General features: G+C 32.4%; 4 protein-coding genes across 5 annotated transcripts in view; 3 read left to right on the top strand and 1 right to left on the bottom strand.

The window, feature by feature from the left end:
- The window catches only part of Dbp73D (putative ATP-dependent RNA helicase Dbp73D), an 18538-nt gene extending 9057 nt beyond the window's left edge, over positions 1-9481 (top strand). For both annotated transcript variants that reach the window (XM_080163594.1, XM_080163593.1), the window contains exons 9-18: positions 4-85; positions 4671-4727; positions 5005-5049; positions 5327-5428; positions 5648-5766; positions 6220-6310; positions 6734-6870; positions 7923-8001; positions 8557-8715; positions 9234-9481. In XM_080163594.1, coding sequence (XP_080019720.1) covers positions 4-85; positions 4671-4727; positions 5005-5049; positions 5327-5428; positions 5648-5766; positions 6220-6310; positions 6734-6870; positions 7923-8001; positions 8557-8715; positions 9234-9327 — 965 coding nt within the window. In that variant the 3' untranslated portion in view covers positions 9328-9481. The remainder of the gene's footprint in view (positions 1-3; positions 86-4670; positions 4728-5004; positions 5050-5326; positions 5429-5647; positions 5767-6219; positions 6311-6733; positions 6871-7922; positions 8002-8556; positions 8716-9233) is intronic.
- On the bottom strand, positions 920-2650 carry LOC145323280 (uncharacterized). Its single transcript, XM_080165709.1, has 2 exons — positions 2500-2650; positions 920-2202 (listed from the first exon to the last, which is right to left on the bottom strand). The coding sequence occupies exons 1-2, from the start codon at positions 2523-2525 to the stop codon at positions 1089-1091; spliced, it is 1140 nt and encodes a 379-aa protein (XP_080021835.1). The 5' UTR covers positions 2526-2650; the 3' UTR covers positions 920-1088.
- Ski6 (exosome complex component Ski6) lies at positions 9450-13833 on the top strand. The gene is made up of 10 exons (XM_080163597.1): positions 9450-9555; positions 10448-10545; positions 10998-11046; positions 11258-11324; positions 11641-11782; positions 12157-12233; positions 12549-12625; positions 12832-12901; positions 13034-13112; positions 13384-13833. The coding sequence occupies exons 1-10, from the start codon at positions 9525-9527 to the stop codon at positions 13441-13443; spliced, it is 750 nt and encodes a 249-aa protein (XP_080019723.1). The 5' UTR covers positions 9450-9524; the 3' UTR covers positions 13444-13833.
- On the top strand, positions 13783-21933 carry LTV1 (LTV1 ribosome biogenesis factor). The gene is made up of 15 exons (XM_080163595.1): positions 13783-13938; positions 14723-14800; positions 15527-15645; positions 15878-16027; positions 16396-16466; positions 16762-16940; positions 17222-17319; positions 17790-17904; positions 18113-18181; positions 18738-18859; positions 19288-19342; positions 19855-19952; positions 20345-20411; positions 20714-20764; positions 21785-21933. The coding sequence occupies exons 1-15, from the start codon at positions 13864-13866 to the stop codon at positions 21863-21865; spliced, it is 1428 nt and encodes a 475-aa protein (XP_080019721.1). The 5' UTR covers positions 13783-13863; the 3' UTR covers positions 21866-21933.

Below are 21933 nucleotides of genomic sequence, written 5' to 3'. Positions count from 1 at the left end.
TAGTCAGACTAGTGAGCATACTCAGAGAGACTGAACATTTGGACCTTACCTCCCTCAGATACCTTGTTATTGACGAGGCTGATGAGTAAGTTATTGTAGTAGCGTAGCTAATCTATAGTTAGGACATATCTGTACATCTGTCTACATCTATTCTGCCTACATATAAGTATATCTGTATACTATACAAGAAAAAAATCGGAGGGGGGATTTTTATTTTTGGGGGGGTTGGGGGTGTCCCACCCTCAAGAAAATAGCTTAAAACCACTACATGACTAATATGTATATAACCTGAAGAGTAGAATCCGATCGGTTCAGTGGTTACCGAGATCTTAAGCTTCAGACGGACGGACGGACGGACGGATGGATGGATGGACGGACAGACAGACATCATTCTACTTTGTAATATAGATAAGTAATGTTTATGTATCATAAGTCAGTTAATCCACCCATCAGAGGAAAAATAAAAACAGGGATCTTTACTCATAGATATATTGTCAAACAAAAAGCTTATCTATGTTTTTTATAACAAAAACACACTTAAAGTTAGGGTATCTGTCAATCCTACTGAAAAAAATTTGTGTATCCTAACAGTTATTCATCAACTTTCTATACTTTGTTGCTAAATGAATACAGTCTTATTTTTATCACACCCATTGTGGACCTGTTGAGAACTGTGTTGGGTGTTAGCCCTTTTTTTAATGTACTCTGTTTTTCATCAGTTTACAATACATTCATATATTACATTTTTTGTCAGACATACATATTTTAATTATAGAGACTCAGCAACAGTAATAAATGGTGTATTTAAACATACCAATAGTCTCTAATGATCTATTTATATTCCTAAATTGTAGAAGCTATTTGAATATGAATAATCCATTAATCATAATTTTCAACAATAATCTAATAATGAAAAATATTTATTGAAAAACATATATTTCATTTAAAAGAAAATTTACATACATATTTTGTTGTAGGTAATAATTTTTTAATTTTAATATTTGTTAAAATTTTGTTTAAATTAAGCATGATTGTAATGTTTCCAAAAAGTTCTTAAGCTGTTATTTCTTTTTTACTGATCTCACATATTACTTTCCCTTGTTATCAGAATGGTTGCCAAAGTACTTTTGCATAATCTTTCCACTGTCCACTAAGATGTCAAAGATGGAGAGTACACTGAAACCAAGCCACAAGCCAAGAGATCCTCCAATGTCAACCAGAAAGCTAAATAGTCCATAGTTGGGTAGTTTGGTGTACTTAACAACTTCAGAATTGAATTCCAGCATTATAACAGTCTGGTTTACATAACTCTGAGTTGCATCTCCTTCAGTTACCAAGTATCTTTGATAGATACAGGGTGTTCTGCAATCTTTTTGGGCTTGTAATCTTCTCAGAGTCCAATAAGGACTTATGTATTTTGCCATAATATCCAAGGATGCATCCTGGCTGTATTTTATCTTCGAACATTGTTTGTTGTCTGACAAAACAGGAGGAATACAGGAATACTTTGGTAGTAGGGAATCTTTTAGTTTAGAATCAACGCATATTTCATAAGAATAGTTTTTATTTGGTTCACAATCTTTATCTCCTTTACTATTGTCATAAAGTTCTATATCAATTTGAAAATTTTGTGTCATGGGTTTTTCAGTTTGGATCTTGATTTTGGAATTTCTCATGGAACTGAAGTCATAGGCAAACTTTGTCCGGGTTTCTACAGCAGTAATATACACATTGACTTGTACCAAATCTTCACCAATGTCATTTATTGTAACATACAAATTTTCAAACTTTTTATTTGTATATTCCAGGCAATATCCAAATTTTGGATACAGAATTTTATTTGTGGCAAAGGGAGCAAAGTTTTCCATTGAACCAAGATTTACTTTTTCTAATGTTGAATTATCAAGAACGCTGTCAACTATTGCAGAAAAAGGAAGATTTTCTTCATTATTCCAAACCAAATATTCAGTATTATTTATTTGTTGCCCAGTCATCATGCTCATTGGTAAATGGTAACCCAATTTTCTAACTTTTTCAATGTCATGTTGTCTTTCTGGACAAACAGCTATTACAGGATGAGAGGGTAAATCTTGGATAGTGATTGTTTCTGAAGATGTGATGATAGGCACCTTCAACAATTTTGGTACAAATGTGTACACTTGATAACAAAATATGCCAAAGAAAATGATGGATAGAATAATTCTGAAATAAATTGAAGTCTTTCAATAGTTAAAATACTAAAAGTGTTAAAGCAAATATTCTGAAAACAATAGTTTATTTCATGTTCATGTTTGGAATGCTTTTAGTTTTATATGACTTAAATTATAAAATGACTTTCATATTCTACATTGTAGTATTTCATAACAAAAAATACTGTTTGATTTGAATGTCTTCAATTTACAAAAGAGACAAACCTTCAAGTTTACAAAATATCTTAGAATTTACTACTACAATTGAATTGATGACAACATATTTTTTATAATGCTCCTATTTACTAACCTTAAGTTGTGTAGTGCCTGCTCCATAGTTAGAAGCCTACTGTGGTAATAGTGGTAGAATATTCAATAAAAATGTGTAATATTTGGAAAACATGGAATATAGATTGGTTGTTGGCAAATATTGTCTCATAATTCATACTTTTATAATACATGGCTTTATTTACAGGGTTGTACTTATATAAGGACTTTACCTGTGTTGAAATACTATTTTAAATCTGCTTAAAAATCAAGTCTTGCCATGAAAATAACAACAGATGAGTCCTTATGGTTTTGCAAGAAAGTCTTTACCTTAAGAGGGTAAAAAGGGGTTATAATAAAAATTACCTTACCCGAGATCATTTTCCCCCAATTTTACATGAATTGAATCACCTATAAAAGAACAAAGTGGTTAATTCTATCCCTGTAATGAAATTGCCAATTAATATTAAGTTTCTTATTTGCTTTGTTTTCAAGAGTTTTGCAAATATAATTGCATATAGGAAGCTTATACTTTCATGATAATTGCTTTTTATTAACTTATTTCCAATGCAATTATAAGAATATGGAAAGTGTGGTTTAAGTATATGATATAGGGGTAGGCTATATTGAACTAAGCAAAGGCCACTTTTCTTATTTAAGCAAATTTTAAAGACTTCAGCCACTAGCACATTAAAATGTTATACTCCAAGCAGACGAATCTTACTGAACCTTATCAACACATACCATCAGACAATAAAGCTCAATATGAGTAGAATCTAAAGAAAATTAATTTGGTTGGTTCTTAGTATGATTGGGATAAAACAATTGATGGTGTACATCTCCAATTATAAGCAATCATTACCTCTTCTGTTGATTTAAATTTTTGGTATAAAAGTTTGTACACTGCAAGTTTAAATCAACCACCTAAAAGTTTCAGTCGAAAAAGTGTGCTTATAAAAACTTTGGGTACCAGTGTAATTTACCAATGTCTCCTTCCTCCCTCCCAGTGTAATATATAAAAGTTACACAACCTTAACATCAAATTATCATTTTTTAAGTACACGTGATCAAATGAATTAAGTCCATAATATTAATGCATACTTTGTATTCTACTACACAAATATAATTAATGATCAATGATCAAGCTTCTTAATTAATTTGATATGTCTGTACAATTTATCAGAGATATAAGGGACAAGACAATAGGCGATATATTGATTTACATCCCAAATGATGATAAACAAAATTACTCCTTCTGTGAATAAAACTTATTGGTAAAAACATTTAGGCACTACTGGTTTTGAATTGTCCAATCAAAAATTTAAAAAAAATACCCAAAGTTTTAAAGCCAACGAATTAAATAACATGGTTATAGGACTTAGGGTACTTGTATAGTTACAGCCCAATGTCCCCTCCCTCCCTGACAATCTATAGGAACTATATTCAACTTTTGGCTGGTATATTTTAAAACTCCTGAAACTGCTTCCATTCAAGTTGTATTTTAGAGTATGATTTAACATTATGCTCACTGAAAAAGTAACAACAATATTTTTTTGCTTCGCTATTTCTGGATACAAATGTGCTCGTATTGATTATTGGTAATATGTTCATTAATTCTTTATTTATATTTTTAATGGAAATTTTACGAAAAAATGTTAATTTTTTCCCCAAATATAAAATTGTTATTTTGTTTTAATCCCTTGAAAGTAGGATTACGGAATTGCTATGGCCCACAAACAGTCATATTTCAGCCATACTTTAGACAAAGGTCGTGCAGTCAAAATTTCCTCTAGTCAAAGTCAATTGAAATGGCTTTTTGTCTGATAATATCACCATATCTGTCCAATAAGTATCTGTCCATGAACTAGCTATGTCCGTCCGTCTGTTTATTTGTATATTTGTGACCTTCGCTGCTTATAAATGGTCTAGCTGTATGAAAATTATAATAGTTATTTATTAGATCGTATCAAAGACAGCTTTCCGTTGATATTATAATGAAAAACTATAAGATTATTTCCAGTTTAGTCGGCCCTGAGGTACCGAAGACCCAGGCCAGGAAAACTAATTTTGAATTTGTGATTTATATTTTATTAATCGTTGAAATTATTTTTAATTGGATACGATGCATGGATTTTCAGTATGGTTTAGAACCGGATTTTATCCAGCGGATATTAATCGGTTTAAAAGCCCTACTTAGAAAAATATTTAATTTAGCATCATCATGGATATGAGGGATGACTGGTTAAATATTCTCGAGTCAGCTGTTTACAGGTAATTCTCAGGGATATCAAGGAATAGGACAATCTACAATATATTGATGTTTATCCTCAATGACGATGAACAAATAAGGTACAATTTCTGTAGATTAAAATTTCAAGTCTGACAATTCTAGTTTCAATTACTATTCAATAAAAGGACCCAAAGTTTTGAAAATTGTCATTATTGTCTTGCCTAATAAAGATATAAACTACCTTTTAAAGATAAATGTACTGAGAATAGATATTTAGAAATATGCAGATTTTATATGTATATTTGTTTTTGTTTTCAGCAAAGGAAGAAATCGTCCTGGTCCATTAAACGTGATTAATTTGAGGTGAGTCTTAAAAGTAATTGTCATGGTGATTTAATTCCATTTTTCACATATGATATGCGTAATATTGGTGTTATAAATGTTGGAAGGAAATTTTATTAGATGTAAGTGGGGGGGTTCTTTTTTTTGTTTTTCTTCTATTATCAAGTCGTTATCTTCTGGCAGTTCTTAATCAATGTAATAATTAGAAATTCAGAAAATAAAAACGTTATTTTATTTTTGTCCCTCTACATTTGACAGATTTGTCCTTGGTGCTTTTTAAAAGCTGTCTAATTGTCAGGAAACGTGAACTGCCGCTACAAAAGCTGTTATTTTCCGCCACCATTGGTCAAGATCCAGAAAAATTAGAACAACTCAATCTCTTTGAACCCAAGCTTTTCAGGTACTAGAAGTTTGTTTAGTAGTGGAGCCCTATGTATATAATTCACTTTATCCATTTCTTTTTTGTCAAGAAATTAGTTAGTAAAGTTTATTATTTATTTTTGTTATTAACATTTTCTCTCTCTCGTAGTCCATTACAATGTCTTAAAGTCTGTACAATCATAAAGCACATATTGTAAGGTCATGTACCTACTTTACCTAATCTAGCCAATATATCTAGATGTATAGTGCCGCCTAAAGATCTTGACGGCAAGGTTATCTCCAACTACGGTAACAGAGATGTTCCAGAGTACTCTATACCTGTGGAACTTAAACAGTACAAAGTCACTGCTGAGATTGGTAAGTATAAACTATAATACTGTTCAAATTTGTTGGTTTGTAAACAATATCCCAATGATGATAAACAAATTTACTCCTACTGTAAAATAAAGCTGGTATAAAGATGGTATGAATACAAATGATTGGTACCAACCAATCAAATTCAATATAATTGTCCAAAGATTTTAAACCGACAAATAAAATAACGAGGATACAAAACTTTGGGTAAAAATTAATTTTCATTCCAATTTCCCCTCCCTTTCTGATTTATTATACATATAGTATTGTATTATAGAGAATTTTACACAAATAATAAAATAAAATCTTAAAATTAACCTGCATTTTATTGGCCTGGTTTGCAGTTTTATTTTGTATTTTTCTATCCAAGGAAAGATGTCTATAATCCGATACGATAAATAACTATTCCAACAACATTATCTTGTTGCAAAGTCTAAAATATATTATTTTTTTCAGCTCATAAGCCACTAATGGTAAAATATCTGTTGGACAAGTTTAAATTTGGTTCTGTTCTGGTATTTACAAAGTCTAAAGAAAACACCCACAGGTGCGATTAAAATTGGACTCTAAAAAGTATTGTAATTTTATGTGTTTTTTGTCTGAAGCTTAAGATCTCAGAAATTGTTAGTCTGATCCGAAAATACTTTTAGATAAGCTTTATAAATGTCTTAATTGTGGATTTAATCTATTTTATTTTTAGATATTTGTTTGTCTTGTTTAATGCTATTTTTATATATCATCATCCGTACCATTCATATACAGAGCCCCTAAACGCTATGGGCGCAAATGCTAGTATGGGTTCGAAACTGATTAATATCCGCTGGATTAGAACCGGTTTTGAGCCAGACTGAAAATTATGTATCGTATGATCTTATCATAAAATCTGCTACAAATATTTTCCATGGAGCTTTATAGCGAAGCAACTCCACCTATTAACGACTAATTTTTATACATACGTCCTTCTTTCTAGGTTATGTATGGTGTTGGCAAGCCTTGGGTACGAGTGCAAAGAAGTTTCAGCAAATATTAGCGTGGCAGAGAGACAGAAAATTTTGAATGAAGTGAATGTGGGAACCCTGAAAATTGTCGTTTGCAGCGATGCTTTAGGTAACAAATAATTTAGAAATTTAGAACTTTTATTGGTAATTTATTTTGGCGGTTTCTCATAAAGTGATTAGTCGAGAACTTAACACCTCCTTTTGGATTAGAATAAAACCGGATTAACAAGGGAAATTAAGCCAGATTTTAAACTTCGAAGTTTAAAAAACAATAAAATAAAAATTAAAGTTTAATAAAATGTACAAAACATCGAATTTTGAGGAATCTATGGTTACTCTCTCTCTCCCCCTTGTTCGTGTTATAAACTCAAGTGGCCCCTGATTGTGGTATTAATATAATATTGTGAAATTAAGTTTTTAATGTCGTTTTTCTATCCATTGTTTTTCAATTTTGCGTATAATGACCGTGTATGGCCTTGCAGGGGTGTATATTCTACATGGGATCCCCGGCTCAGGGGGGGGGGGGGGGGGGAATAAAAAATTAGTGGTTGGAGGGAAAAAAATGTAAAAATTAAGAAAGCTGAAAACATTTTTTCAATTCCCCTCCCCCCCCCCTCCTTGGTAAAAAAAAAATAAAAGAATGTGTGGTAGGAGGGTTAAAATAAATAAAATATACCTAGAGTTCTTTAAATATTTTTCCTTTTCCCCCCCTACTTGGTGAGAAAAAACTAGGGGGGAAAAAATAAAGAAATTTGGAGCCGGGGAAAAAAAATAAATCTTGTGCAGAATATACACCACTGTGGCCTAGTTAAATTAAAATGCTTGTATTATGTTTGGACAGATTGACGCTGTGATTAGTTTGGAGTGCCTTATGGAGGTTTATTTGGACCCGCGATATATTATTTTAATTAACATGTTTGTATTATATTTTAGCCCGTGGTAGTGATATTGACAAGTTGGACGCTGTCATTAGTTTGGGAGTGCCCCAGGAATGTTTATTTGGACCCTTTAATTTTTTTTTTAGTTAACATGCTATATTTTATCTAGCCCAAGGTATTGAAATTGACAAGTTGGACGCTGATATTAGTTTTGGAGTGCCTCAGGGGTGTTTATTTGGATCTGCGATTTTTAGTCTTAGTTAACATGCAATATTATATTTAGCCCGTGGTATTGATATTGACAAGTTGGACGCTGTTATTTCCTATGATGCTCCGGGATTCACAAATACATACGTTCACAGGTATATTTACAACATAAGAGAGTGGATAAGCCCAGAGGATACGAAGGGATAAGACAATGAACGATAAATTGATGTACATCCCTGCAGTTGTAATAAATAAAATATCCATTTGTAGATTAAGAATATTAGTTGAAAAGTTTGGACATTGCTAGTCAACTTTTCAACTATTAATCTTAATACAGAGAAGGTTTAATTTTGTTTATAATCATTGGGGTTGTACATCAATTTATCATACATTGTTTTATGCCTTTAAATCTCTGTTTAGAACTTACATGAAATAAAAAAAAGTTGCTAGCAGAAAGTGACCATCTATTGTAATTATATATCTATTTTTGTGCAGGGTTGGGCTGTACGTGCTTACAGGGAGGGAACACTTAGGGTGATAAATCCATTAATGTGTCTTGATTGACCATCTAGGGTTATAAATCTATTAATGCAGAGTTGTTCGTACAGCTCGTGCTTTGTTCCTGATTGAGCATCTAGGTTAATTTAATAAATAAAATCTTTTATAGTGTCTTTTTGACTATGTAGGGTATTAAATCTGTTTTCGTGCAGGATTGGACGTACTGCCCGTGCAGGCAGGGAGGGAACGGCCATCACAATTCTGGAACCAAACCAGGAGAATAATTTCAGCAGGATAACGAGAGAGGCCGGGGTAACCAAGGTTGAGCCTTATCATGTTGATGAAGATGAATTTGAGCAAGAAAAACCAAGGTATAGGAAATTAGAAATTTATATGTAACAGGATGTGTGTCTTGTACATTTCGAAGGAATAAACATTATGACTTTTACATGAAATCTTCTTAAGGTACCTAATTTTTTATTTGTATGGAGGAATAGTGTTTAAGGTTGTGGGCTAACACCCCCCTCCCCTCACTAGTATGAATTAAGATATTTCATAGTATATGCTAAAGAACATAAATTAAGTTTTTGATTAGTTGTGTATCGCATCGTTTTAAAGATAGCTTTCCGCGTATTATGAAATGAATAATTTTAAGATTAATTCCAGGTTTGTTGGCCCCTAAGGACCTACAAAACTAGGAATAATTTTTTTAATGTATTTTCTATTCGTGAGAAATTGTCTATGATACGATCATGATTTTTCAGTATGGGTAAGAACTGTTTCTAATCCAGCGAATATAAATCGGTTTCGAAGCCATACTTGAAATAACAAGGCCTAAGCTTTTTTTGTGACATGATATTCAACTTTTAATCATTTTTTCCCCTTTTAGGTATATGCAAGCTTTGGACGAAGTGAAGAAAATTGTCATCAAAGAACAGCAAAAACTTATGGAGAAAAATAGATATAATAAACAAAAGCATTGATAACAATGATTTTTTAAGTTGTTAATTTTCGGAGGGAAAGTGCTATGGCCTTTAAACCAATCTTCAACCCTAGTCAAATTGTTATTTTTTTATGTAACCTACATTGTTAAATGGTTGCTAAAATTTATTTATTTTTTTATATTTTTTTTTCAGATTTCTTATATTATGATATAAAATAGAATTGATTTGAATTTAAAATGTCTGGATATGAGTTATTGTCAGATCAAGGTATATATTTTTGCCGTTTTTCCTCACGATCATAGACACCCCACACCTAGTTATTTTCATATGTATTTTAAAAAGGGTGACCTGGAAGGAGTATTTTTTGTTAGTGTTATATGAGATACTAGCGGCTTCGGGGGGATTTTGGGAGGGGATTTTTTTTGTTTTTGGGGGGGTTGGGGGTGTCCCACCCCCAAGAAAATAGCTTAAAACCAACACAGGACCAATAGGTATATACCCTGAAGAGTAGAATTCGATCGGTTCAGTGGTTACCGAGATCTTAAGGGACAGACGGACGGACGGACAGACATCAAGCTACTTTGTATTATAGATATGGTAGAAAAACAACCCACTTTTCTATTTTAACTGATAAAGAGGGGACAAGTACAAATATTTCCATAATTAGCCAGGGGTGTATATTCTGCATGGGATCCCCTGCTCAGGGGGGGGGGGGGGAATAAAAAATAAGTGGTTGGAGGGAAAAAAATGTAAAAATTAAGAAAACTGAAAACATTTTTTCCATTTCGCCCCCCTCGGTTAAAAAAAAACTAATAAAATGTGTGGTAGGAGGGATAAAATAAAAAAAATATAGAGTTCTTTAAATATTTTTCTATTTTCCCCCCTACTTTTAAGAAAAATCTAGGGGGGAAAAAAAATAAAAAATTTTGTAGCAGGGGAAAAAAAAAATCTTGTGCAGAATATACACCCCTGTAATTAGCACAGAGACAAAACAATCTAAAATGGCAACTGAAATAATGTCGAGATCCTATAAAACCCATTGTTATGCATATTTAGAAACTCCTTTGAAAGCTCTAAATCTAAATTATATGATTTTAGGGAGTTAAAACTTCTCATTTTAAATATAAGTATTCCAACCTTAAATCAATTATATTATTAGGCCTTCGATTGGATGGTCGAAAGCCAGATGAACTGCGCCAGATAAAGACCAGATTAGGCGTATTTGCTCAGGCTGACGGGAGTGCTTACATTGAACAGGTAGGAACATTGTCGTATCAAACTATAGTAAAACTTGGGTGGCATAACAAATATTTCTTAATTACTACTTCAATGTTATTTAAATCTAAATCGACTTAAAACTCAGAGAGGGAGTCAACATTGGACTGTAAATTATACTGGTTTTCTTATTCTCTGGCTAAAAAACTTTAGGTAGTTCAATTTTGATTTGTTACCAAACTACAAGTTTCTACAACCAATAACTTGCATACACATAAAGTAGTTGCGAAACTACTCATTATCCTTCGAAATGTCCGTCCATTTGTTGGTCATGTTATTTGAAACGTCATATTCTTGGCCGATATGCTAGAAAGAAGGTTAAAATGTTTTTGTTTTAGATTCCATACATCAATGAGAATCCATTATTTATTTTACTTGGTCTGTCAGTATGTCGGTAATGCTCTGACGGACATTAGATATTTGTAATTATTTAGGGAAACACAAAGGTGTTAGCTGCTGTATATGGTCCTCATGACATGAGAGGTAGGAACAATTTTAGTAGCGAAGCTACTCTATATTTGATTGAATCCTTTTTTTTGTCGGTATCGCAAAATCTCCTCCATTTTTTCTATTCGCCTACACTTTTTTTTACCAGGGATTTAAAGGGATAAGACAATTCACGATACAAAAAATTACCTCTTCTGTACATCAAAGCCAACATAAAATAATAATCCTTAATATTACTTTTATTAAGAATCTAGATTACGTCCCAATGCAGAGAAAGTTGTGGTCAATTGTCAGTACAGCATGGCTGTATTTAGGTAAGTTGATGAAAACCATTATTTTTCAATTAAAGTCTCCTTAAACCTAACTGTACCAATAGATTTGTAACCTCAGATGGACTGTCAGACAAATTATCCCTCCAACTTATAAAGGAAAGTTTTGCAGATTTCAGTTTTTTTAATTCATTCAGAGTGACAAAATTTTTGGACTTAATAATTTTCAACTATGAATAACTGACTTATTATAAGTGGATGAAATGAAATGTACCATTATTTCCGGAGTATTTTAACACTGTGTTCTAATTGTTCCAATTTACTGATTATGCATCTAGATCTCCTATATTTATTACTTTAGTACTGGTGAGCGAAAAAGGCGGCCGCGCGGTGACAAAAAATCCATGGAGATGTCGCAACACTTGAAACAAACTTTTGAGGCCACGATTAAAACTGAATTATATCCCAGATCTCAGATTGATATTTTTGTTGAGGTTTTACAGGTAAGGGAAAACGTCCGCTAGTTGTTGGCAAGGATTTTGTACTCGCGTCGAGTAATACTAGAGATATAGAAGATTTGTACCTTGTTTAAAGGGACTATCTAAGAACGAGAGCAAGTAAGAATATTTTAATTAGGTTCAATAAAGAAAAGTTAAGCTACGATTTTATGTGGAAAAAACGCGAAAACATTTTTCGTAATCATTAAAATAATGTGCTTGATGTAATTTTGTTCTTTATAGTTTTCGATGATATTTTTCCTTTGAATCTTATAATCTGTAGGAAAAAAATTTAAATATTAAGTACTATTGATTATAGTGTTGTTATCATTAACTTGTGGGATATCCTTTATATATCCTTCATATAGGTACATGTTTAGGCTGATGGTGGTAACTACTGTGCGTGTGTAAACGCTGCTACACTGGCTCTAGTCGATGCAGGCATTCCTCTCAAGGAAAAGATTTCATCAATAAACACATTTTGCCTTAAATTTATTGGTACAGAGTCCTAAAGACACCCAAAGTGGAGTCAATGTTCTTGAATGAATTTTTAGTTTTTAATAGCTTAAATATCTTACAAATAAAGTTTTTATCTTTATTAACCACCCTATACTTTTGCTTTACAAAAAAATATATACAATTTTTTATTGTATTACAGTATACTGTTCTCTAAAGATCTGAAATATTTGCTTGTCAGCGTTGCGCTACTGTAAGAAAAAAAATTTAGTTAAGAATGGCAAATCTATTTAAAATGAAACTTTGTCCTGCAGGATTATGTGACTGCCTGCACGTCCAGTTTGATGTTGGGAACTCCCCTGGTGGATATTTCTAATCTGGAGGCTACTTCAGGTATATAATTCAAGGATTTAGGGATGGGACTATGAATGTGAAATCAATCATTCCCCCCCTCAGCCAGCACCCCAAAGCTTTCAGAGTTTTCTTTCCCCAGATATCGTAAAAATTGATATTTTCATTTGCTGTTAATATTCTGATAAAAATGATCGAAAACTTTCAGTGGAGAATAAAAAACCCAACCTGTTAATTTTGATATCTAGGTGGACCAGAGTTGACCCTTGCGGCACACCCTAGGTCCGGACAAATTGTTCTTCTAGAAATGTCACACAGGTTAGAACTTTTTTTGATATAACGATTATTTTTTTATAACAGATATTTCCAATAAATATAGAAAATAAATTAACATATTTATGCATATTTGCATTAGAATATTAGTTGAAAATGATATATTAATGATTTCAGGTTTCATTTGGATCATCTACCAGAGGTTATAGACGTAGCTTTAGAAGGATGTAAAGATATCTATACTATTCTTGATAAGGTTACTTATATGTTATTGATATTCAAATCAAAAAATAAATATATTAATAAATAAATATCAATATTAGGGACAATACCTACCCTTTTAATTGAACGACCTTTCTTTTGATTGTTAGCCATTTATTTTTATACTGCTCATACATACACTTTTACTTGCGGTCTCACCTACCGGACAAAGCAACTGTAGAAACCAAAAATTTCTAAGAAATATTAACTAATAAATAATCCAACTTTGTTTATAAAAATCCGTTAACATTATTATTAAATTTCAGGCTGTAAGACGACATGTATCAAATAGAGGAGCTTCCATTGGATGGGATAAATCTCAATAAGATATTTAGTACCTGTCTTAATTTTATAACGGTTAGTGGTGTGCCTTTAATGATGCATATTATCACATTTTCAAGTGTTTCAAATGATACATATGGGGAATTGAAGACACACCACTAATAACTTGTTTTGAATAGATTCAATTGATAAAATATGTTATTGTTAAAAAATGTTCAACTTTTTTTCAAAATTAAAAAAATCGGACTAATGAAAACAACTCTCCCCTCAATAAACTTTAAAATTTAAAACAATTTTTTCTCCATTGTCCTTTCCCTACGTCCCTGTTGTCCCTAATTCTACCTAACATTGACAACAAACCATTATTATTGATAAATATTTGAAAATGCGCTGTGATTATTTTTTTATGGATATACAGAAAGTATTCTTTCAGAGGTGATAGTCACCCCCCAAAAGAATCCAAAATGGGTAAAAAGAAGGAGTCCATATTTAGTAAAAAGAATTCCACCACTTTTCACCTTGTTCATAGATCCCAAAAGGTAAACCTTATGTTTTTTTTAAGCAATGCTTTTTTTTAAATTATGGTCTTACGAATTTTTTTTATCTTTTTATATCTCACCAAAAGTAACCAAAATTTATATGACAACTGAGTTTTCAAATGACAAAATTTTTGCGGTTAAGCTATTGGAAAAGAATTTTCAATCGTGTTTACTAGGTTTTGAAAGCGAAGCTTTTGTATAATTATAGTGTGTCCGTCCGTACATCCGCACCTTCCTTATAGCTCTTATCTAAGCATGTTTTAAGTAATACATTTTTCATCATATTTATGTAAAATTGTTTAGACTTCAAAATCAATTTTCTGCTTTTCTGCTTTTTTTCATCTAAATGTCACAATTTTTGTGGTTCGGACATATTAGGTTTTTCTTTATAAATGAGGAGACAAGGAAGTTATTTTTTGTTGTTCCAAAAGGGGTAGTTTCACGAAATTTATTTGAACTTTATTTAGTGAACCGCATATTTTTTCACAGTTAATAGGTTAAACTACATTTATATAGCATATATTTGAAATAAATTCAATTTTCTACCACGTAGTTTTTAAAATATCAAGACTTAAAAATTGTCTTTTTGTGACATATGCAATTTAAAAAAACGATTTTCAAGTCTTGATATTTTAAAAAACTACGTGGTAGAAAATTGAATTTATTTCAAATATATGCTATATGAATGTAGTTTAACCTATTAAATGGGATAAAATATGCGGTTCACTAAATTAAGTTCAAATGCATTTTGTGAAACTACCCCTTTGTAAGTAAACTTTTCTAGGATCCATTGCAAGCTGACAGCGATGCCCCCCAGATGGTGCTGCAGGAAGCCTTTAAAAAGAACAAACATGAAAAGGAAAACATGACAATTCAATATTTAATGCAATAAGCATCTTGTAAGTGGAAAAAAATGCATCTTTGTTCTCTGACTCTTCAACAAGAAAATTAAAGAAAATCTGCTAAATTTGTATGGATGCAGAATATAGTGGATATTATGACTGAGGAAAAATTGTCGTCAATTTAGGTTGCTAACATGGATGTGAGTTCGTAATCCAGTTGTTTTAGCCATCTACAAGTTTTACTTTATTAGTATACATGATAAGATAATCTAGTGTCAGATCCAAGTAATAATAAATATATTTATATCTCGTAAATTTTCTTCTCTTTAAAAACAATTACTTTATAAAAACAAGAAAATAAAACAATGTTTACGTTGTACTCGTATTTTGACTGGTGACGGAAGAGAACTTTAGTTGAAAAAACAACATTATCAAATACAGGGATAAGATAAATGTTGGAAAACAAACTTTCCCCTTTTCGTATACAAAAAAAATCTTCATAGTATTTATTTGATAGAAAGAAAGAGGTGTAGATTTTTTTAGTGAAGGGGTTCATTATTTTTTAGCTCAGTTTCTCTTGAAAGGATACGATACTACCATCCTTTAATATAGTTATGAACCTTCATTGGATATATAAAAAAAATTGGCTGTAAAGGAGGAACATAGCAACATCCGTCGCTATACATAGACAGACATCCTGTTACTTAAAGCATATAATTTGAATATTATGTTCTCGCGATCAGGAAGTACCTTTGAAAAAGAATAAGAAATTGGAACATGAGGCCGGAATATACTTTGATGATGACTATGACTACACGCAGCACATCAAGGATAGAACACAGGAGGATGGCTCTGTCATGGAAAAGTAAGGATAATGTTTTGTTTTTTAGCTTGCTTGCTATTGCTTTGATTCTTATAGAATTGTCCTTGTCAAAGGGAGACATTGTTTATGTGGATTTTTCTAAGGGGTTTGTTATATTACTTAAAATAGCAAGCCACTAAAAAAAGAAGTAGATCCGCAACACTGCTTTATTTGATCCATAATTAAAGAAACAATCCACAAAATTTACTTTGACCTAATTTTTCTCATTATTTAGATTTGTTATCCGTCCCGAGGATTTTGTCAAGAACAAGCCTAGAGAGAAGAAAGGCGATATTAAGCTGAAACCTTTCGGACTTGCGGACAATCTGTTCCCAACCATCGGCGAGGAGGAGGAGGTTGGTCTGCTTAACAAGGCGGCTCCCAGGTATGCAAATTTACTGGTACCCAAAGTTTCATAAACATACTACATCTTATTTGTCGGCTTTTAATCTTTGGGTACTTTTGGTTTAACTAGAAGTAATTTAACTTTTCAATTATTAATGAGGGGGGAGGGGGGTTGTTAATGCAACCACCTAGTACTCAATGCGCAAATGACACTTAGAATCCGAATTTCAGGATGAAATTTTGAATGAGTAATCCTTTGTAGGTCTATTTTCCCTAAATCGAATAAAAAGTTGGAAAAGTAACGGCTGGCGGGTCCGGCTCCTGGCTTTAAATTATTATCAATATTTAAAGTCTGAATATAAAAATCAAGTAGAACATAACTCACTCTTATAATACCTTCAATTTTAGAGGACTGGATTTGAGCCTTGATCCTGACATAGTAGCTGCCATGGATGAAGATTTCAACTATGATGATCCAGGAATGTTCATTTTAAATACTTTCTGTGGAGTTTTAAATAGTTCCTGCACTGTGTTTCTATTGGTCAAGTTATGGGACTAATCTTCTAGACTTTTCATATTTGCTGGATTAACCCTTACTTTTGGCCTTTTTCCACTAAGTACCTTACCCCTTGAATCACAGGAAAAGGTTCTCCCTCCTGCTTTTATATTCAATTAAGTACGAAAAAAGAGATGGTTTAGCTGCTCGACTATGCACGCACTTTGAGGAAAACCACACAAAACTTACATTATTTGGAAATGAACTCAACCGCGCAGAAAACCAGCTGGACGACGACTTTGTGATGCAGCTCATGGGGGACGGAGAGGGAGCTGAAGGAGAGGAAGGGGAGTGGGTCACTGACTCCGAGGAGGAGGGGAGCGATGCTGACAGTGACTTTATGGGGGGAAGGTCAGATGACGAGTACGATGAAGTTCCCGAGCTCCAGCCATTTGATGTAAGTTTATTCTTGTTATTTTTTTTGTAGAGGAATAGGCTATTGGGGGGGGGGGGGGGTAGTCTTCTTAAAAACTAAGGTAGCCCCCCAACAACTGAAATACTTGCATTCCTAAGTTCAGATTTCCAAAGAATGGTTGGATAATTAAATTATTGGTTGGCTTTGAAAGTTTGAAAAGATCTTATTTTAAAAGATTTAAAGATGTTATAACCAGAAGACATTTATTTGAGCAATGCAGAGGTTATAGACATAAAATATGTCTCTCTCTATATTATTTATAGGATGAGGAAACTAAAACAAAGTTTACCAACTACAGTATGTCAAGCTCTATAATCAGAAGAAATGCAGGACTTGCTACACTAGATGATAAATTTGAAAAGTAAGTTATGAATATAATTATCCTTGTTAAACCAACCTTTTAGAAGCAAAGCTACTCTATAATTTCAAATTAATGTAAAGTCCGTCTGTAAAGTTAACCCACCCACCCCGTCCCCCCCCCCCTAAAATTTTGAACACTCAACTCAAAAATATCCCCCCTCCCCCACCACCGTGAATTATTTAATTCCTGAAACTTTTTAGGGTCACCCTAGGGTTATCGTGAATTTTACTTAACCTAACTTAAATAAAGAAGCACAACAAAATGTTTTATCCTAAATGTACAAACTTTCTAACCAATAGTGTTAATCTAAAGATAGTATAATGTATCATTTTTAGAGATGTACATTAATTTATCGTTATGTTAACCATCTGCATCTGCAACGAGTATTACTTCATTAGGTAGAGTACATTAAAATCTGGTGCAACATCCAAGTAATAATATATTAACTAATTTGATCCTTGTATCCGCAGGTTTATGGATAAGTATGGTGAGTTTGACGAGGGTGCTCTGGATGGAGAGGATATCGAGGGAGAGGAGGATGAAGAAGGTGCAAGGATGGAACAGCTTCTCAAGGAGACGGAGAAGGTTGGTAGAAAGTTAGGATATCTAGTAGATATTTTGAGATAGCAATATATTCAGTGCACTAGCGGGTGCGCCCTTAGCATCTAGGGACTCTATATTAGATAGGGTAAGAAAGGATAGAAAAATTGCCTAAAACTATAACTTTTATCATAATTTATCATATCTAAAGTTTTATCCCTAAGATCCCTGTAAACCATAACCACTATTTTAGGCCAAGAGGGAAGAATATCAGAAGTTGCAACGAGAGAAAGAAATGATGAGAAGACTTGCTGTTGTTCAGGTCAGTAAATTATTGGATGTTTTCCTCAATTAGCATATGGGCCAAAAAAAATTTTTTTTTTATAAATGCACAATCATAGATGGGGGGAGTGGAGGCGGTCCATTTTTAGGTTTGATCAAAATTAGGGGGGGGGGGGGGGGTTCATGAAGTGCCATTTATAAAACTAAATGTAAAAGCACAAAGGAACAAAAGTTACAACTATGGGATTAAAGTTTCTTTGAACAGATTTGAGGAACTGTATAGATATGAGGAATATTAATAGATCTATAGTATAGATGTATATACAGATAACTACCTGCTACCTTTTTCAAGAACCTATTTCGCCAGATAGCAAATTGCTTTCTGCTACTTGGCTGTGTTAATATTCCCGACACTATTGGTTGATTTTCAAAGACCCAAAAGTGTCGGCACAAGGTCCTTGGGATGGGGACATACTGTTATTTAACCCCTTCCCCCTCTAGTATTTTACTCTAATGGTATTTGCATGTTTTTGTTTCTGATTTTATAGTTTATTTTCTTGCTAAAGACACTGAAAAATATTTGTTGATTGTTGTAGGAGGACAAAGAAACAGATTTTGTAACTGTGGAGCTTGCTGATCGGGACCCGGAGGCCAAGTGGGACTGTGAATCAATACTGTCCACATACTCAAATATCTATAACCATCCTAAACTTATTAGGAAACAATTTAATTCTGTTTAAGGGGGGGGGGGGGTAAGGGGCTCTATGAAAGATAGGGTGATTAGACATTTTATGGATTTTGGATATTTGTTATGTTATTGTTTAGTCATTTACAGGGAGCAAGGGATAATGGACTTTAAAAATATACTGGTTCCAAAGTTTTGCATATGTACACTAAATCTTGATAGGATAGTACAAAATAACCAATATTTCTATCAATAATTTTATTCTACAGAAAGGATATATTATTTTGCTTTTGATAATTCAGGGTGTACATCAATTTATATCCATTGTCTTATCCATTAGGATCCCTGGTTATCTACAATACCTGAAAAAACTATCTTATTGAAATTTTTATTCTATAAAATGCAAAATTACGACTTGATTATTTCCCCCAAAAAATTAATTGTATTGTTGAACTTACCAGTGAACGCAAGACTTATGATAAAATAGAACTCTCTTCCAAAACTGGAATTCCTCTGGTACGTATTTTTAAGTTCTCATTTTTTTTTATTTTAAAGAATCCTTTTTAATTGCTCTATAAGTGATTCGTGATGTTTGTCGGTAACGTTCCCTTGTTCATAAGATTTTCATCATTCCTTCTCCTTTGAAGGTATGCATTCACTTTCGCACAGGTTTTATTATTAAAACATAGGAACTGAATTTTATTGTAACAGCACAAACTGCATTTAGCCTTCCTTTGTCACTTATTTTCTCTTTCATTTTTCATCCACATTTTCTCAAATGATTTCTAACAAATTCTCTTCTATTAGACACAATCTTTATTTCTAAAATGTTTCACTGCCTATAGCAATTATAAAAGTAATAATCTTTATTTTAAAACGTAAATTAAAAGCTGGTTTTGGAAACTTTATATCTTATTTTCTGCCTAAAACCATTAGCTTTTAGTAGTTGTCAAAATCTAATTCTACATAAAAAATCTTTCTACTTTATACACTACAATAGGATAACGTATTCTCGTCCCTGTTTTTAGAATACACTTGGGCGTGGATTGACAGCCGCAGCTCTGAAACAACTTGACCGCGAGAACGAAGACGATAGGGATGCGGATATTAGAAGCGTAGCTAGCAGGTAGAGCTTTTTCATTCAGCCGCTAACCGTCATAAATCGGCGTCAACCGCGCATAGTGTAAATATGCAGCAGGTTGTAGGTGTAAACCAAGGAAAAGGGAGGAGAATCTTTAAAACCAAGTGTTACGAAACATTGTTGAAACTAATAATTCTTAGATAGTACATGTCACTAGTATGTCACCTAGCTGTCCAAAAAAGTATTTAGAAGCTCAATTGAAATGAATATGTAAATCTATGTATGTCTGTTTAAAATGACGTACTTTATCTCTATTTCATATCATTTTTATGTGATTATTAGTGAAAATAAGATTTTTCTTATTTTTAGAACTGACAATTTTTCAATTTTAATAGCCAAAAATTAAGATTGCCTTGATAAAATATTTTTTTTTTCAGGGTTTCCCAAATTTCCATCCGCTACAAGCATGAAACCAAGGAAGAAAAGAGTGCTAGAAAAGCTGCGGTAAGATTATTATTATCTCTATCTAAAATACTTATGTTTTTACATAATCATATTATAATTTAACCAATATAAAGAACGTTCAAGCCTTTTTAGGAGGTTGGGGGTAAAAAATGTAATATGGGGGGTAAATTTATTTTTCCTGAACAAAATTAATGAGAAAAAACAGTATTGATGACAAATTAAAATGTATGTAATGTAAAGAACATATCCCCTTGATGCTTAGTTGCATATATGGAGTCTAAATTAAAACTTTATCTTCTCTCTTATCCGCCAGTCACTTTTATTAATTGTGTATTTTTTAGGTAAAAGAATTCCGACGGGAAAGACGGTCGGAAAGGAAAGCAAACACCCAGGTAACAAATTCTTACATAAAAGTAACAGGATGTCTGTTTGTACCAACAAATTCCCTGATCGACTTATATGCACCCTCTTTTACAGTGAAGATGTTTTTATGCCTCAAGAAAGTTTTTTATCATAGAGGACTATCCTCGAACGACAGCACATGATTCTAAGTACCTTCCAGCATTGATTCCAAGTATTTTCTTTCAGAATATAATAGATCACCATATATTTTTGATATATTGACGAGAAAATTTATGTTTCACCATGTTTTTTAGGTATTTTAATTGATTTTGAAAACTTTTATGAAGCTAATTCTTTTAATAAAATGGATATTTGATGATACATATGCGAATACTCGTATTATATAGATTGTAAATTAATCCATAATAGCATTTATTTAAACATACATATGAGATATAGTATATGTGCTTTTGACTTTTTTTAAAATTTTTATCATTTGACAACATGGACAATTAAAGACACCCCAAACTCAACAAAACGTTTGATAGAATTTTAACTAAAAATAGTGGACATTTTTTTACTTTTCTTCAACTTAAAGTGGTGGTGAAACATAAATTTTCTCGTTAATATGTTAATTACTAATAGTGACCTATTATATTCTGAAAGAATATACTCAGGATCAATGCTGGAAGGTACTTAGAATCACGTGCTCTTGTTCGTGGATAGTCCTCTTTGGGGGATGTTTACCTTTTCTATCTCTCTTTTTCTGATCACTTTGTTTATTTATCCATGATATTAGGGTGCTTCGCTACTTATGGATGATATAATCCCTGTTTTATTTAATTGATATTGATGGAGTTAGAATACATGTGGATATTATGACAGGGAATAAATTGTGTTAATTTAGCATGGAGCTCATGTTTTGGTCAGTTCGTTCATCCAGTTTGTGGTGAGGGGATGGAGGGTGTCGTTATTTCAGACCGCTGTGAAGTTCACATAATTAAATTGGAGAACTTGAAAATCTGGTGTAGCATTAAGTAGTAATATTTATCCATTTTAATAAATTTCAGGCCTTCAAAGATGAGAAGAAACGGCAGGAGAAAATTTTCATCAATAATAAAAACAATTTACAGGGGAATATAATTTTATAAAAAATTGTTTTAATTTGTTATTTTTTTCTGATGGTGGATTTCTTGAAATATATTTTTTGGATTCTAAA

Source organism: Acartia tonsa, chromosome 6, assembly GCF_053477335.1.
Source record: "Acartia tonsa isolate MP-2025a chromosome 6, ASM5347733v1, whole genome shotgun sequence".
Classification (NCBI taxonomy): Eukaryota; Metazoa; Arthropoda; class Copepoda; order Calanoida; family Acartiidae; genus Acartia; species Acartia tonsa.
The sequence above is the reverse complement of the archived record's forward strand: the minus strand, read 5'-3'. Positions and strand labels throughout refer to the sequence as shown.

What these genes read in the sequence shown, in the direction of transcription:
- LOC145323280 (XM_080165709.1), bottom strand. Translation starts at nt 2,525, where the DNA reads ATGGAGCAGGCACTACACAACTTAAG. An exon ending in CAGGCACTACACAACTTAAG is followed by an intron (nt 2,203 to 2,499) that starts GTTAGTAAATAG and finishes AATTTATTTCAG; the next exon opens with AATTATTCTATCCATCATTT.
- Ski6 (XM_080163597.1), top strand. Translation starts at nt 9,525, where the DNA reads ATGTCTGGATATGAGTTATTGTCAGATCAAG. An exon ending in TGGTCCTCATGACATGAGAG is followed by an intron (nt 11,047 to 11,257) that starts GTAGGAACAATT and finishes ACTTTTATTAAG; the next exon opens with AATCTAGATTACGTCCCAAT. An exon ending in TCTATACTATTCTTGATAAG is followed by an intron (nt 13,113 to 13,383) that starts GTTACTTATATG and finishes ATTAAATTTCAG; the next exon opens with GCTGTAAGACGACATGTATC.
- LTV1 (XM_080163595.1), top strand. Translation starts at nt 13,864, where the DNA reads ATGGGTAAAAAGAAGGAGTCCATATTTAGTAAAAAGAATTCCACCACT. An exon ending in GAAGACTTGCTGTTGTTCAG is followed by an intron (nt 18,182 to 18,737) that starts GTCAGTAAATTA and finishes TGATTGTTGTAG; the next exon opens with GAGGACAAAGAAACAGATTT. An exon ending in AAAGGAAAGCAAACACCCAG is followed by an intron (nt 20,765 to 21,784) that starts GTAACAAATTCT and finishes AATAAATTTCAG; the next exon opens with GCCTTCAAAGATGAGAAGAA.